This window comes from Hippocampus zosterae, chromosome 8 (genome assembly GCF_025434085.1).
Source record: "Hippocampus zosterae strain Florida chromosome 8, ASM2543408v3, whole genome shotgun sequence".
In the NCBI taxonomy this organism is placed as follows: domain Eukaryota; kingdom Metazoa; phylum Chordata; class Actinopteri; order Syngnathiformes; family Syngnathidae; genus Hippocampus; species Hippocampus zosterae.
In genome coordinates, this window is record NC_067458.1 from 25,446,642 (window position 1) to 25,463,198 (window position 16,557).

Genomic DNA, 16,557 nt, shown 5'->3' on the forward strand with positions numbered 1-16,557 from the left:
AAACGTAACCGTTGTTCAAGACTGAATTGAAATCCTCATGGAACGTTTTGAACAAACTTTATACGTAAACGTGACAACAATTTTCAAGCCAATTATAAAGTATAAAAATACCGTTCAAAAACTATTAGTCTTCCGTGAAGAATCCAGCAACATTATTTTAGGCACAATCTGTATATACAGCGTGTTGTTTTATATACAGTAATTATTTAGTTTGTCACCTAGAGGCTTTAAATAAAAAATGATTGATTGATTCCGTCATTCATTCATTGATACGCAAATCGAAGCGTAAGCTGTCTTTTTTTTAACGTCAACGTCGACGAACAAATGACTTTACAAGCAGAAATAATATTCGTAAATATGATTTTTGAATGAAATGCATATCGGTGAACAAAACTGTTCACATTTTCAGGGAATATTTTTAATTAGTGATAAGGATACATATCAACTTTCATGAAAAACAACAACTAATTCATCGTGTGGTTTCGCGTTTTGAAATGTAAAGTGACGACTTGAATGCGGAAGTAATACATCTCGCCTCGCCGATCTTTGCCGAACCTTTCCGAAAAATCACACCCGTTGTCTCCTCTGATAGGCCGAGCGTTCTCGAGCCCTCGGCCAATGAGCGAGGGCCACAGGTGTTTGGCTTTCTTGTCTCACCTGGCTCGCCTGTATTAGCTGACGGTCGCCGTGGTGGGGCGTCTTCAAGCCCAACTCAGTTTACCCGAGCAAGTGATGCCGCTGCCGGCCGCCTTCTTCGTGCTCGTAGCCTCGCTCGCCTGCAGCGGCCACGCCACCGTCTTCTTCAAGGAGCAGTTTCTCGATGGAGGTGCAGTATGGACGGGCTCAGCTTCACATTTTCTCACTATTTGGCAGCAAAAGTCACTCTTTTTCGTCTTTTCCTTTCTTTCTTTTCGCAAATAAATATATTCCATTCAATGGATTTGGCCACAAAAACATTAATTCTAGCTATTAACATCTATATTTGGCTTCAGTAGGTGTGCACAAAATGTTTTGACAGTTTACCTAACATGATATAAACCAGATGATATTTTGCCACTGAAATTACTGCTAAAGATTAAAATAGGCTATGCAAATTATTTTTAAAAAACACTGTATTTGGCCACTGTATTTTTTGGGGTGCACGCCATGGAGAGTTTTGCCAAAGTGAGGAGAATTGTGGCAGCAGTGAATAAATGCCACCTTTCCGGCTCAACTCACAACTGGTGCGACGATGCTTCTCTGCCGCCACATCACAAGCTGGTTCGGCAACTCCCACTGGCCGTCGTCCGCTGAGACTGACGACTCCCGCAAAATGTCAACTTACACGAAACGCCACTTGAGGAACACAAATGTGGGCAACACTTGTTGGCTGTTGAAAAAATGGCCAAGTATTTCAAATAAGGCTTCAAAGTGCTGACAAATCAAGTAATTCTCTCGCTGCATTGAAACCACGCCCCGCTCAACTGTGAGCTGTCAATCAAACGCCACTGCTACAATATGCGTGCACTCAGAGACGACAACGAGGCACTCTAAAGCGGCCGTGCTATTGAAAAGACACATCTCCTTGCTTTTTCACCTTATCTCTGTGATGTGTGCACACTTACAGCTGACAACGAGGCGCTCTACAAAAAAAATCCCCCTTCTTATAAAGCACCCGTTCATATTGACTTTGTTCATTTTTTAATAGAAAACGTGACGCGTTAATTAAAAATGAGAGAAGTCATATTTCCAATTAAATTAAGCTAAATTATTTTTTTCAAGTGATAAAAAGAAATGCACCTTCACAATAAACAACTCAATCAATATTTATTGCATTTCAATAAAATGAAAAAAAAGGAATTAACTGAAAAAGGGTAAAAATTGAAAAAAAAATTATGTCAAACTTAAAAAAAATAATTCAACAGACAAGAACTATTTCATTAATTTCCTTTTAAAAAATTGGTAAATTTGTTCTGAAAGTGTCAAATGTTTTTGTTTTGTCACCTGTCAGATGGTTGGAGGAGCAGGTGGGTGGAGTCCAAGCACAAGGACGATTATGGCAAATGGACGTTGAGTGCTGGAAAGTTATATGGTGACGCTGAGCTTGATAAGGGTGAGTCAGAAACCCCCCAACCCCACCCCCCAAAACATAAAAATCACACTCAAATATTCACAGGCATATATTCTTTATCCTCTCTGAAAAGCATGTTTGGAGTTACGAGTGCTGTTTTGTTTGGTTTGAAATATCTTGTGACAAGTGCGCTGGAATGTTGTTCTGTCTCATCGTCTTTCTCCACCTTCCCTCGGTTTTCCCGGTTGCAGGCGTGCAAACCAGCGAGGATGCGCACTTCTACGCGCTCTCGGCGCGCATGGAACCGTTCAGCAACGAGGGCAAAGTCCTGGTGATCCAGTTCAGTGTCAGGCATCAGCAGGGGATCGATTGCGGCGGAGGCTACATCAAAATCTTTGACGCCCGACTCGACCAGACCCAGATGAATGCCAATTCGCCCTTCTCCATCATGTTTGGTCAGAAAATAATGTTCAACGCTCTCTTCAAAACACAACCCTGGCCTCAGGAAGATCTTATTTTGAAACCTTGACCCTAGCTTGAAACCGTATTTTGAAGTTCTCATCCTGTTTTCAAATCCTGCTTTGAAGCCCTCGCCTGGGTTATGTTGAAGATCGTGCAGGTCACTAGGGGAGGATTTTTTTTTTTTTCAGTGAACTTGCTTGAGCCCTTGGGGGAGGTCCGACTGGCGTTGTTTGTGTTTGTGTTTGGTGGCAGGTCCCGACATCTGCGGCGCGCCCATCAAGAAGGTTCATGTCATCCTCAACTATAAGGGACAAGGACACCAAATCAAGAAAAACATTCCGTGCAAGGTCAGCAAAAATGACCTTTTGGTAAATCTTTGGAAACTTCTCTCGCAAAAAAGGTACTTTGTTCGTCTTCTGAATGTTGAACTGTGACTTTTTTTCGGGAAATAAAAATGGTGGCTTTAGTTTTTCTGAAGAAAAATATTCTCTCACTTCCGCATGATAATTCCAAAGGTTTTCCCAGGAAAAAATGGCTACTTTTTATCTTGAAAAAGACTTTCTGGGAAAAAAATAATGACACATTTTCTGGTGAAAAAAAAAACAAAAAATGTTTTATCAACAAAAATGTTGACTATTTTCCTTAGGAAAGTTAAAAAAAAAATCTTGGAGAGATTGGAAATTTTTCCAAGACAGACTTCAAAAAAGTAGAGTTTTTTTCCTTTTTTTTTAAAAAAAAGTGGAGCTTTTGTAAGGCAGGTTTATTGTATTTTTTTATTCATTCATTCATCTTCCGAGCCGCTTGATCCTCACTAGGGTCGCGGGGGGTGCTGGAGCCTATCCCAGCTGGCGGGGGACACCCTGAACCGGTTGCCAGCCAATCGCAGGGCACACAGAGACGAACGACCATTCGCACTCACACTCACACCTAGGGACAATTTAGAGCGTCCAATCAGCCTGCCACGCATGTTTTTGGAACGTGGGAGGAAACAGGAGCACCCGGAGAAAAGCCACACAGGCCCGGGGAGAACATGCAAACTCCACACAGGGAGGCCGGAGCTGGAATCGAACCCGGTACCTCTGCACTGTGAAGCCCACGTGCTAACCACTAGCTACCGGGCTGTATTTTTTTAAAGGGGGGGGGGGGAGATGACTTTCCCAGAAAACTAACACTTTTTTTTTTTTTTTAGAAACACCCCAACTTTTAGACAGATCGCCTCCTGCTCTCCGGCATGTTCTGAACTCCCAGTTCTCTCCATCAGGACGACGAGCTGAGTCACGTGTACACGCTGGTGCTGCGTCCGGACCAAACGTATCAGGTGAAGATCGACAACCGGGAGGTGGCGTCGGGCTCGCTGGAGGACGACTGGGACCTGCTGCCCCCCAAGACCATCAAAGACCCCCTGGCCAGCAAGCCGGCCGACTGGGACGACCGGCCCACCATGCCCGACCCCGACGACACCAAGCCCGAGGTGAGCGTGTCGTTCACGGCCCCCTTCGTAGCGCCCGCGACAACCTCGATGGTTGCGCCGTTGTCTTCCATCATCATCAGTGGGAATGCAGACGTCTCAAACTCCTTTGTCACCTTTTTTGGGGGGGGGGCATTTTTTTTTCGCCAAACATCTTTGGAATCTGCTTGGCCTGGATCTTTTCAAATTGAACTCAATCTTTACGTTTACATCACCTTCTGACAATGCGCGTCTGGCAGTTTGCGTGACAAGATGAACAAGTCCAACTGCTTTTCATTTCGGAAAAAAAACATCTTTGTTTCCTGTTCGGTTACTTACAAAAAAAAAAAAAGGCGTTGCATTTACATACGACGTCTAATCAGTCTTTCCTGTCATTTGAAAAGCCATTTGTTATACATGCGATTATTTCCATATCACAGTGCAATACAAAATATGAGCTATTCAGCCCCCCCCCACCCCCCCATAATAAAAAATGTATAAGGGACTCGGGCCTCGTCCCATCGCTACTGTGCAAAAAAAAAAAACTTTACCAGTTATTTTTCCTGGATTGGTCTGACCGCATCCCTGCCACGTATCTTCTGCCATTTGCTTGTTTAAAAACACACACACACACACACACACACGCACACGCACACTTTAGAATGAAAAACTTGTGAGGACTGGCCTAAATGTCCTCACTTGTCAAAAATGTCCTCACTACGTTGGTCTTATAATCACAGAGGTCCTCACAAGAATAGTCATACAAACACACACACACACACACAGAGTAGTTAAGTTATCATCTTCCGTACCGCTTGATCCTCACTAGGGTCGCGGGGGGTGCTGGAGCCTATCCCAGCCGTCTCCGGGCAGTAGGCGGGGGACACCCTGAATCGGTTGCCAGCCAATCGCAGGGCACACAGAAACGAACAACGATTCACACTCACACTCACACCTAGGGACAATTTAGAGCGTTCAGTCAGCCTGCCACGCATGTTTTTGTAATGTGGGAGGAAACCGGAGCACCCGGAGAAAACCCACTCAGGCATGGGGGGAGAACATGCAAACTCCACCCAGGAAGGCCGGAGTCGAACTCTGCACCTCTGCCTCAATAATAATAATAATAATAGTCATTCATTCATTCATCTTCCGAGCCGCTTGATCCTCACTAGGGTCGCGGGGGGTGCTGGAGCCTATCCCAGCCGTCTCCGGGCAGTAGGCGGGGGACACCCTGAATCAGTTGCCAGCCAATCGCAGGGCACACATAGACGAACAACCATTCGCACTCGCACTCACACCTAGGGACAATTTAGAGCGTTCAATCAGCCTGCCACGCATATTTTTGGAATGTGGGAGGAAACCGGAGCACCCGGAGAAAAGCCACGCAGGCCCGGGGAGAACATGCAAACTCCACACAGAGAGGCCGGAGCTGGAATCGAACCCGGTACCTCTGCACTGTGAAGCCCACGTGCTAACCACTAGCTACCGGGCTGTATTTTTTTAAAGGGGGGGGGGGGAGATGACTTTCCCAGAAAACTAACACTTTTTTTTTTTTTTTAGAAACACCCCAACTTTTAGACAGATCGCCTCCTGCTCTCCGGCATGTTCTGAACTCCCAGTTCTCTCCATCAGGACGACGAGCTGAGTCACGTGTACACGCTGGTGCTGCGTCCGGACCAAACGTATCAGGTGAAGATCGACAACCGGGAGGTGGCGTCGGGCTCGCTGGAGGACGACTGGGACCTGCTGCCCCCCAAGACCATCAAAGACCCCCTGGCCAGCAAGCCGGCCGACTGGGACGACCGGCCCACCATGCCCGACCCCGACGACACCAAGCCCGAGGTGAGCGTGTCGTTCACGGCCCCCTTCGTAGCGCCCGCGACAACCTCGATGGTTGCGCCGTTGTCTTCCATCATCATCAGTGGGAATGCAGACGTCTCAAACTCCTTTGTCACCTTTTTTGGGGGGGGGGCATTTTTTTTTCGCCAAACATCTTTGGAATCTGCTTGGCCTGGATCTTTTCAAATTGAACTCAATCTTTACGTTTACATCACCTTCTGACAATGCGCGTCTGGCAGTTTGCGTGACAAGATGAACAAGTCCAACTGCTTTTCATTTCGGAAAAAAAACATCTTTGTTTCCTGTTCGGTTACTTACAAAAAAAAAAAAAGGCGTTGCATTTACATACGACGTCTAATCAGTCTTTCCTGTCATTTGAAAAGCCATTTGTTATACATGCGATTATTTCCATATCACAGTGCAATACAAAATATGAGCTATTCAGCCCCCCCCCACCCCCCCATAATAAAAAATGTATAAGGGACTCGGGCCTCGTCCCATCGCTACTGTGCAAAAAAAAAAAACTTTACCAGTTATTTTTCCTGGATTGGTCTGACCGCATCCCTGCCACGTATCTTCTGCCATTTGCTTGTTTAAAAACACACACACACACACACACACACGCACACGCACACTTTAGAATGAAAAACTTGTGAGGACTGGCCTAAATGTCCTCACTTGTCAAAAATGTCCTCACTACGTTGGTCTTATAATCACAGAGGTCCTCACAAGAATAGTCATACAAACACACACACACACACACAGAGTAGTTAAGTTATCATCTTCCGTACCGCTTGATCCTCACTAGGGTCGCGGGGGGTGCTGGAGCCTATCCCAGCCGTCTCCGGGCAGTAGGCGGGGGACACCCTGAATCGGTTGCCAGCCAATCGCAGGGCACACAGAAACGAACAACGATTCACACTCACACTCACACCTAGGGACAATTTAGAGCGTTCAGTCAGCCTGCCACGCATGTTTTTGTAATGTGGGAGGAAACCGGAGCACCCGGAGAAAACCCACTCAGGCATGGGGGGAGAACATGCAAACTCCACCCAGGAAGGCCGGAGTCGAACTCTGCACCTCTGCCTCAATAATAATAATAATAATAGTCATTCATTCATTCATCTTCCGAGCCGCTTGATCCTCACTAGGGTCGCGGGGGGTGCTGGAGCCTATCCCAGCCGTCTCCGGGCAGTAGGCGGGGGACACCCTGAATCAGTTGCCAGCCAATCGCAGGGCACACATAGACGAACAACCATTCGCACTCGCACTCACACCTAGGGACAATTTAGAGCGTTCAATCAGCCTGCCACGCATATTTTTGGAATGTGGGAGGAAACCGGAGCACCCGGAGAAAAGCCACGCAGGCCCGGGGAGAACATGCAAACTCCACACAGAGAGGCCGGAGCTGGAATCGAACCCGGTACCTCTGCACTGTGAAGCCCACGTGCTAACCACTGGACTACCGGGCCGCCTCGAGTAGTTAAGTTGCAGCCCAATTTTTTAAAAATCTTTCCCTCCATAGTTTTTGTCAGCCTGATTCAGATGTTTAAGAAGCCTGAAAATAATTGCATTCATCAATAAGGCCCATCACTGCAGAAGCATCTTCTCAGGCTGAAAATTGTAGACGTGGTTCAGTCGACACCGAATCGGGCCTCTCATTCCCCGGGCACTTCGGTTGAATGAATTAAATGACAGAGTGGCAAAATTTTTTTCATGCAAAAATGTACTGCATGAAAAAGGGGGCCCAAATTTGACATGAAAAAAAAATGGCCGATGTGAAAACTGATACAGTGAGTTTTGAATTTCATACCTTGTTGTGTTTTCACCATCGGTACCTGTCACACAGAATGGCGACGCAAGAAAAAAATAGCAGAAAACGAGACGGCGCGAAAGGGGCTTGTGACCCCTTCTCACTTCAAAGTTGGTCAATGAAAAGTTAGGCGGCCCGGTAGTCCAGTGGTTAGCACGTGGGCTTCACAGTGCAGAGGTACCGGGTTCGATTCCAGCTCCGGCCTCCCTGTGTGGAGTTTGCATGTTCTCCCCGGGCCTGCTTGGGTTTTCTCCGGGTGCTCCGGTTTCCTCCCACGTTCCAAAAACATGCGTGGCAGGCTGATTGGACGCTCTAAATTGTCCCTAGGTGTGAGTGTGAGTGTGAGCGTGGATGGTTGTTTCTCTCTGTGTGCCCTGTGATTGGCTGGCAACCGATTCAGGGTGTCCCCCGCCTACTGCCCGGAGACGGCTGGGATGGGCTCCAGCACCCCCCGCGACCCTAGTGAGGATCAAGCGGCTCGGAAGATGAATGAATGAATGAATGAATGAATGAATGAATGAAAAGTTGTTTTTCTTCAGGATTGGGACCAGCCAGAAACCATCCCGGACCCCAAACACCGTAAACCCAGCGACTGGCGAGAGGACATCGACGGCGTGTGGTCGCGTCGGGTGATGCTCAATCCCGACTATAAGGTGCGTCCGTAAGCGGTGTGCGGACTTATAATGTTGCAGGCGTCCGTCACCGCCTCACCTCGCTGTTTGTTGCTCGCAGGGCGACTGGACGCCCAGGCAGATAGACAACCCCAAATACGAAGGCTTGTGGGTCCCCCCTGAAATCCCCAACCCAGATTACGTTCACGACGCAGAAATGTACAAATTCCACAACATCGGCGTGCTGGGATTGGAATTGTGGCAGGTGAGCTCCGACAGCCAGCCGGACGGCGTCCGTTCGCCGATGTTGTGCTTAATGACGCGTCGCCCCCTTCAGATGAGGTCCGGAACTGTCTTTGACAACTTCCTCATCACCGATGACATCCGGGAAGCCGAAGAGTTTGCCCGGCAGACTTGGGGACTCATGCGGGTGACCAAAGTGCTTTTGAGCAAGCTAATTGTTTGGCCCATGTTGATCATGCCACGTTTATTGTAAGATGTTTGTTGGCATTTTGTGCTCACCAGGCAGCGGAGAAAAAGATGAAGGAAGAGCAAGACGAGCTGGAGAGGAAGAAGTGGGACGACGAGCACAACACGAAGGACAACTTGGACGTTGACTTTGGTGATGATCACGATGACAAGGCTGATGACAAGAAGCCCGTGCGGAAAATCAACACCGAGCTGTAGTTCTGCGTTCGGATGGGAGTTGAGTGTATTTGCTACCAATATGGTTACCCAAAGTGCACACGCAACCTAATCTGCATCGCAAATATGGCAACACCAGATGGGCAAAATACATGAAAACGTGGTTAGCTTTGGTGTCACTCACATGTATCGAATGACCTCAAAATGCCGGAAAGCCCACCAATTATAGCCCCGCCCCCCTCCGCACCAAAGAAAACTCCCTCTTTGCGTGGCCCGGAATTTTGCAAATAAAAAGTTTCCCCCCCTGGATACCATTTTAGCCGATCAACACAAAATTGGATGGTCATGACTATTTGGAATTGATGCGCGAAAAAAAGTCTCAGGAACATAGTTTGACTTCTCGTTATTTATTCTTACTTGGTCTTGAATGCAAATGCTGCTCTGTGTGTTAAAAGTATAATGATCCTCATTCTCCTCCTCTATACTGGTTTTGAGCTTCTGCCAATGAAATAGCACACCTCGACAATCTGACTCGCAAACTTTGTCAAGGAAACAACAAAAATTGAAGCCTACGCGTCTGCTTGGGGCACACGGTGGGCCAGGATGGAAGAATAACTTTTAATGTTTTTTCTTTTAAGTCAGTACCTGGAAAGATTTGAAATGCATCTCTTTGTTTGGAATAAAAGATCAATAAAATAAGGGCACCATTGCCACCTACTGGAGTGGATGTGTAGTTACTTATTATTCAAGTGTGGCAATAAAAATCATGTTCCTGTGGGGTCTTGCCACTATTTGGTCTAGTAGTTACTCAAATTTTGGAGTTGTGTGATGAGTCTTCAAACATTGGTCCTCTTCCGCATAATTACTAAATGTGTTTGGAATGGTTGAACGCATTTCTTCTGGAAAGTTGTTGGTAATAAACCGCACTATCGCCACAACCACTTCTCCAACTGATGTTACGTCCTTGGGAAATGCTTGGGTGTTGAACTCATACGTTGAGAAAGGCGCTGGTGCTGAAACGCAAAAATCTCCCCCAGGCAGGTTTGAAGACGTCCCTCCGGAGCGCCAGGGGCAGTGCTGTCGATTTATCATCAGCTCTCGTTTGGTTGTCTTGTTTCCTACTATCGGTGAAGGCAACACGTTCTGTCATTCTCTCCCTGGCCGCCTAGAGGGCGCCCTTGTGCCCCCCAGTCTGCTTCCATTGAGTCAGACAGCTGAGTCACCCACTGAGTGCACAGACGAGTGCACTTCGACGGGGACTCTTCAGTAGTCCAAGTGGCGAAACGCAGAGCGAATGTTAAGTGCGAAAGGAGTTTGGGTTTTTTTTTCCGTGTGTATTTTGAGTTCTAGCGGCTGGCAGAATGCTGACGGTGACGTTGAGGACGCTCCAGCAGCAAACGTTTAAAATTCACATCGACGCCGAGGAGACGGTGAGTCAAAAGTTGCTCGAGGTAAACGCGGTGGCGGCGGCCGTGAGCGAGCCGAGAAGCCCCCGCACTGACGGGCTAGCTTGTAGCATACGTTCAACATAGCCTAGCCGAGTCTTGCCGCGCGGCTTTTCGGGTTGACTCTGTCGGGTCTGAAACGCTCTTGAGATTTGTATTTTTTTTTTGTTCAATTGATGAATCGTTTGAGAGGGGAGGGGACACAAGTTGACGTGTTTGCGGGACCTCAAGTCACCTGCGCGCGGAGATGTAGCCTCCAATTAAGCTAGCCCAAGTCACAGCGGTACAGTCGATTTTTCTCTTCAAAGTTAAAATCAATAGCGTTCGAAATAGCACCGTGGTATTGGGTCAGGCCGTTAATTTCAAATATATATATGGTAGTCAAATATTCACCTTTATTGACATTTGTAACGTGTTTTTGACCATTTCAAAACGATAGCACGAGTGGCGCTTTGCTTTATTTTGAAAAGCGTGTAAGGGACATGTGGATTTGCTGTGAACTCGTCTCGGTGTCAGCGAATGACTATGCAAGATTCCTCATTGTTTGTACGTCGAGAGCCGTTTACGTTTCAATTAACAAACATATCTGACCTCCTTTATTAATGGAACTAACGTGATCGTTCCACTCCTGTTTATTGTAGAAGTAAGACGGCAGAAACTATTTTGCCCCAAAAGGCTTAAAAATCCATGTACAGCAAACTCTATACTCAACTCTGTACATACACATCAAAAACAACTCCAGAAATCAACTTAAAAACAATTCCTGACAACAAGTGGGAAGACTGTGAACAATTTTAAATTGTGGGAAAATGCGCACTGTATGTTTCGTTTACCATCGGAGATGGAATAAAAGACCACGGAGCAATTTATATTAATACTTGTGTTATTGTCTTGTGCTTGTTAGGTTAAAGTGTTGAAGGAAAGAATCGCAGAGGAGCGAGGAAAAGATGTGTTTCCCGCTGCAGGGCAAAAACTCATCTACGCAGGTTCCCAACGGATACCGCTCGTCAAAATGAGAAATGTATCGTTAAAAAAAGTGTTGCGCTGCTCATGTCATCTTTTCCTTCTCGCCAGGCAAAATCTTGAACGACGACATGGCGCTGAAAGAATACAACATCAGCGAGAAAAACTTTGTGGTTCTCATGGTCGCCAAGGTCAGTTTTAACTTTGCAAAGTTTTGGTAATGTTGAATGAATATTTTTATGTTGGGAGAGGGGGGCGGGGCTAAAGAAACAGCAAATTATGGCCCTCATTCTTAATCTGTCCTCTCATATTTAATGCATTCATTCCAATTTTATTTCCTCTAAGTGGTCAACTCAAATGTGTTTGTTTTTTTTAAGTAAGGTGAACAAATCATACAAAATGTACACAGGTCTGATCGACTGGACCGGTTGATATTTACGGCATATTTTGTCCTGAATCGGTTGTAATATCATAAATTGCCGATGAAGCGATGCAGAGATGAGAATTTTCTTCCGATTGGCGGATGTCCGACTTTTTTTGACCGAAATGACCATTCTAGAGATGAGTGCAAATCGGTTGGGAGATTTTCGGAGGTGAACGGGGCCCTTGGAATTGCAGTTGAGTGAAGTGGGGTGGGGGGGTGTAATGTCAGCATTAGCCGCCATTACTAAATTGCCTAAGTGCGTTTCGTCATTCGTGGTGTTTACCTCAATTCATGTGACAAGCACATGCGCATCCAACTTTTAGTGGACAGCAGAGGGCAATATTGCCTAATATTGATGAACATTTCTAAATGAATGCAATTCTCATTCCACAAGCACAATATTAATCAGAACACGTTTAAAAAAAAAAAAAAAGCAAATGTGACAATTATGATGTTGTCATATTGTGTATATCCAAACATTCAATTTTTGTTTTCTTTATTTGTAGCCCAAAGCGGCGCCCTCCCCTCAACCCACCCCAAAGTCGACCCCTGAATCTGCGCCGCCCCCCGATTCCTCTTCGACGTCAGAACCGGCATCCTCTTCTTCGTCCTTGCCCTCCTCATCCGTGTGCGTCCCCAGGCAAGAAGAAGCCGCCGCCGCCGCCACGTCGGCGGAAGTGCCCCCGCCGCCCGCCCCGGAGAACACGCCCACCACCTCTCCCGAAGATGCGTCTCCACCGTCGGCTGCCACCCAAGACCCCCCCGAAGCCGTAATCCCCTCGACGGTCACGACGGATGTGGAGAAGCCCGGTGACACGTCGGCGGAGGAAGCGGCAAGTCGAGCGTCCGTCCGTTCATCAGATTCCAGGTAAGTTTGGTGGTTGAATTAATTGCACTCCAATTTTCCAGGCACAATGCACCACAAATATGTTTTGTTTGTCAGCGTGGCGGACGAGCTGGGCCTGCTGGAGGAGGCGGCGTCCATTCTTGGTAAAATAGCGACCGATCCATGATTTGATGGAGGAAAAAAAAACAAAATGAGTGACATCTCTTGCTCCCTGGCAGTGACGGGTCAGGCCTACGAGAACCTGGTGTCGGAAATCATGTCCATGGGCTACGAGCGGCAGGCGGTGGTGTCGGCGTTGCGGGCCAGCTACAACAACCCAGACCGCGCCGTCGAGTATTTACTCACTGTGAGCACGTCGAACACAAAGACATCCGTTTTGACATTTGACAAACATTTTGAAAGAAGTTAAAACGATTGTTTGTTTTTTATATATGTATATGCACATTGCCTCTATTTGATTGATCTTTAGCTTTTAAAAATACATTATTGACTAAAAATACACTGTTTAAGGACTAAAATGTAAATTTTCATTTCCACATTTATTTACAGGTATGCATTGTTGATTTAATGATAATTATTGATTTAATTACGATTACTTAACCAACTAAAAGGAAAAGTGCATTTGTAAAATATGCTTGAAATAATTTCTGAAATATAGTTGTCATTAAAAAAAAAAGGTATGAAGTTAAAATTACTGTAATTAACCAATTAAAAGTAAAAACATGTAAAACGTATGGTAAATTACATGTAACTTTTTTGGGGGGGGATACCTGTATATTAAAATATGTGCTTATTATAATATCTTCTGAAACATTTATTTTTGTGCATGCAAACACTTTGTTTTTCTTCTTCTACCCACCAATTTTGCTGCTGTAGACTGTAAAATAAAGGATATCTTATTACAGTTATTCTCATTTCTTCTATAATTAGTAAGTCATGTTTTTATGTATACCTGTGCCTGATTATTTCAGTAAAGACATACAAAACTGCCATTTGTTGGACCATTTTAGAATTCATAACAAATCAATTAGCCGATTGTTCGCAATGAAAAGACCAATGAATGAAATGATAACTGCCTTTTTTTTTTTTTGTGGCGCAGGGCCTCCCCACCACCGAGGCCGGTGACATGCCAGCTCTTGGGGACTCTCCAACGGACCCCCCCGCCACCCTAGCCCCCTCTACGCAGACGACGACCACCACCACCACCACCACGCCGCCAGTAGAGGCCACCCGTAAGTGCAAAAAAAACACGTTTTGTATGTTGATGCCTCACACGGGCTCGTGGCACATGTAATTGCGATATTCTGTCATCAAGGCGGCATGTGTACTCAATCAAAGGCCATTGTAGCCGAGAAAACACTCAGGAAAAGGGCTACAATCGACCACAAAAACATGAGAAGAAAGGAGCGTTGGCGCGGAGTGCCGATGCGCATTTGGAGCTGGGAGTCGCGGCTTGGAGTTTGAAGCGGATTATGTGGGACAGGAGAAGTGAACTAATCTCTTTTCGTCAATGGACGCTACAGCTTCGTGTTTGCTTTCAAAACTTTGCTTGTAGCAGACGTGTGCACATTTTTCAGCATGATGTCTCTGATCCACTGGTGAAAGGACACTTTGATCCTCTCCTCTTTCATCTAGAACTGCTTCAGACAACAAAGTGTATGCAGAAAAGTGGTGAAGATTGCACGACTGTCTCTGTCCTATGTGTTGTCTTGTGTTATTTTTGTTATTTTTGACTTCAAAATGGCGCCGCGAGAGTGGCTGCCTTTCCAGCAGCTCCTATTTTTTTGTTGTTCTACTTCTTCCTTTCATAACTTTGCTGCTGTGAATCTGGAATTTCTCCATTGCGAGACTAATAAAGGTTTTCTTAATCTTAATGACAGTGACACCCTGACTTTTCCCTTGAAACTCTTCCCGTCCCCACTCCCAGAAGGATGTTGTATCTTTCTTCTGCCGCCAGGTCCGTCGCCAGGTGGCGGCGCTGCGCCCGCTCAGAACCCTCTGGAGTTCTTGAGGAACCAGCCTCAGTTCCAGCAGATGCGTCAGATCATCCAGCAGAACCCGGCTCTTCTGCCCGCCCTGCTGCAGCAACTCGGCCGAGATAACCCGCAACTTCTGCAGGTGGGGGAGCTCCGACCCGCAACCACCCCTTGCCTCCCTCCCTCCACAAAAGCACTCGCCTATTCTAATGCCTTGTGGTTTGTTGTCACGCAGCAAATCACGCAGCACCAAGAGCGATTTGTCCAGATGCTCAACGAGCCTCAAGGTGGCGGCGGCGGAGGAGGAGGAGGTGACGGCAGCGGCGGTGGGGGCGAGCCACGGGCGTCGTCCCGTTCCAACTACATTCAGGTCACGCCGCAGGAGAAGGAGGCCATCGAGAGGGTCAGTAAAGCTTTTCCTGTCTGGATGGGCAATGGACAATAGTATTGGGACAGGGGAAGGTCAAATCACATGGCCAACCAGGTAGTGATGGGAATTCCGGCTCCTTTTAGAGAGCCGGCTCTTTTTGGATCGGCTCCCTAAAAAGAGCCGGCTCTTTAGGCTCCCAAATGGCTCCTCAGTTTTTTTGTTGCTTAAATTCATTTAATACCAGAAATAACGTAATATGTGTAAAATGAAGTACTAATGCCAAAAATAGACATATCAAATATTTATTATTTGTATGGCTTTATTTATATTCTTCTGAACATACTCAACATGGAGTGCTACAAAAATAAAAGCAAAGTACAAAGACCCCTCTCAAAACAAGGTTGTCAAAAAGTTCCAATCTCTGAATATGTGTGTTTGCGTGCGTGCGTGCGTGCGTGCGTGCGTGTGTAACCCTCCCCTTCCGGCTGGGAGCCGGTTCCCAATGAGGTGGGAGCCGGCTCCCATCGTTCACTACAAAGAGCCGGCTCTTGGAGCCGGCTCGTTCGCGAACGACACATCACTACAACCAGGGCTTCAATCTCAAACAGACAAAGATTACCATGTCCTGCAAAAACACAAAAATATACACCCCATATTTGGCCACAAAAATGCAATGTTTGTGCTCAACGGAAAAGGTCACGTGACACCGAGGAAACCGAGTCTTGCATGCACTGATGATATGTCACAACATTGAAAACGGTGCGAATCTGGCGCCAACACCTCGCGGCACAATTTGCTCACCAAAGCGACATTAAATTTTTATTTGTATTTTTTTTGTACTGGCCAGTTTCCATTTCTGTTCCAATACTTGTGAGCCTCCCTATTTTTAAGTATGACTGCGTAGATATGCAAGTCATGGTGCGTCTGTTTTTGTTTCAGTTAAAAGCGCTGGGCTTCCCCGAAGCTTTGGTCATCCAAGCGTATTTCGCTTGCGAAAAAAACGAAAACTTGGCCGCCAACTTCCTGCTGCAGCAAGCCTGGGATGATGAGTAGTTTTTTGCTTTGGTTCCCCTACCTCGCATGTTCGGACCATCGACGGTGAAAAGTGCTGTCGCCCTGGCACTCCAACGGGCTTTGGTTATTTTTTTGTGTGTGCGGAAGCAGCGTCACGATTGATTGATGCAAATGTTGAATAAACGTCACCTTTCATGGTTTCTTTTCTGAGCTCTTGCCAAAATCACGCCGGTTGGACGTGGTTAGTTGCCAGGTTTGGATGAAGCGGAATTGGAAGTTTTGCTTTATTTTGGCATCATAACATGTTTTATTTTACCTTCAAACATTATTCAGAGGAAATATTGTAAATTGTAATTCGACAAGTATGAAGTCTGAACAATTTTCCAGAGTCTGATTTTGTTTAAAAAAAATAAAAATAAACACAACTCAATGTAAAGCCACGTTTGGAGAGTAATATTTGAATTTAGCCATCTTATGAGGACAGAAGTCAAATATAAAAATGTCCAAATATGTATATATTAAAAAAATTGCTTCCATTAAAAAAACATTTTCTTTTCGCTGTTTTGGGAAAATACAGAATAACATTTCTTTCAAGAAGAGGAAATGGAATTTCTAATGTTGTTGTTTCCCCTCCCCACAAAAAAGTTGCAA

At 46.0% G+C, this 16,557-nt stretch overlaps 2 protein-coding genes across 3 annotated transcripts; both read left to right on the forward strand.

The window, feature by feature from the left end:
• Positions 1-654: 654 nt before the first annotated feature.
• LOC127605808 (calreticulin-like) lies at positions 655-9,589 on the forward strand. 2 transcript variants are annotated; one of them, XM_052073603.1, is made up of 9 exons: positions 655-826; positions 1,991-2,092; positions 2,302-2,505; positions 2,765-2,859; positions 3,774-3,983; positions 8,151-8,264; positions 8,344-8,487; positions 8,560-8,652; positions 8,748-9,589. In XM_052073603.1, exons 1-9 carry the CDS (start codon positions 733-735, stop codon positions 8,907-8,909), a joined length of 1,218 nt encoding a protein of 405 aa, XP_051929563.1. In that variant the 5' UTR covers positions 655-732; the 3' UTR covers positions 8,910-9,589. The 2 variants fall into 2 exon arrangements, with proteins under 2 accessions (XP_051929563.1, XP_051929564.1); XM_052073604.1 differs by lacking the exon at positions 3,774-3,983 and adding an exon at positions 5,592-5,801 and having other exon boundaries at positions 656-826.
• A 488-nt stretch (positions 9,590-10,077) lies between these two features.
• Positions 10,078-16,106, forward strand: LOC127605805 (UV excision repair protein RAD23 homolog B-like). The gene is made up of 10 exons (XM_052073599.1): positions 10,078-10,297; positions 11,217-11,298; positions 11,387-11,466; positions 12,206-12,567; positions 12,643-12,689; positions 12,765-12,892; positions 13,646-13,778; positions 14,504-14,664; positions 14,758-14,925; positions 15,832-16,106. Exons 1-10 carry the CDS (start codon positions 10,229-10,231, stop codon positions 15,943-15,945), a joined length of 1,344 nt encoding a protein of 447 aa, XP_051929559.1. The 5' UTR covers positions 10,078-10,228; the 3' UTR covers positions 15,946-16,106.
• The last annotated feature ends 451 nt before the right edge of the window (positions 16,107-16,557 follow it).

Excerpts from the sequence above, each read along its gene's own strand:
- LOC127605808 (XM_052073603.1), top strand. The coding sequence starts at position 733 with ATGCCGCTGCCGGCCGCCTTCTTCGTGCTCGTAGCCTCGCTCGCCTGC. Across the intron at positions 827-1,990 it reads GGAGCAGTTTCTCGATGGAG|ATGGTTGGAGGAGCAGGTGG; the intron begins GTGCAGTATGGA and ends GTCACCTGTCAG. Across the intron at positions 2,506-2,764 it reads GCCCTTCTCCATCATGTTTG|GTCCCGACATCTGCGGCGCG; the intron begins GTCAGAAAATAA and ends GTTTGGTGGCAG.
- LOC127605805 (XM_052073599.1), top strand. The coding sequence starts at position 10,229 with ATGCTGACGGTGACGTTGAGGACGCTCCAGCAGCAAACGTTTAAAATT. Across the intron at positions 12,568-12,642 it reads GTCCGTTCATCAGATTCCAG|CGTGGCGGACGAGCTGGGCC; the intron begins GTAAGTTTGGTG and ends TTTGTTTGTCAG. Across the intron at positions 14,665-14,757 it reads ATAACCCGCAACTTCTGCAG|CAAATCACGCAGCACCAAGA; the intron begins GTGGGGGAGCTC and ends GTTGTCACGCAG.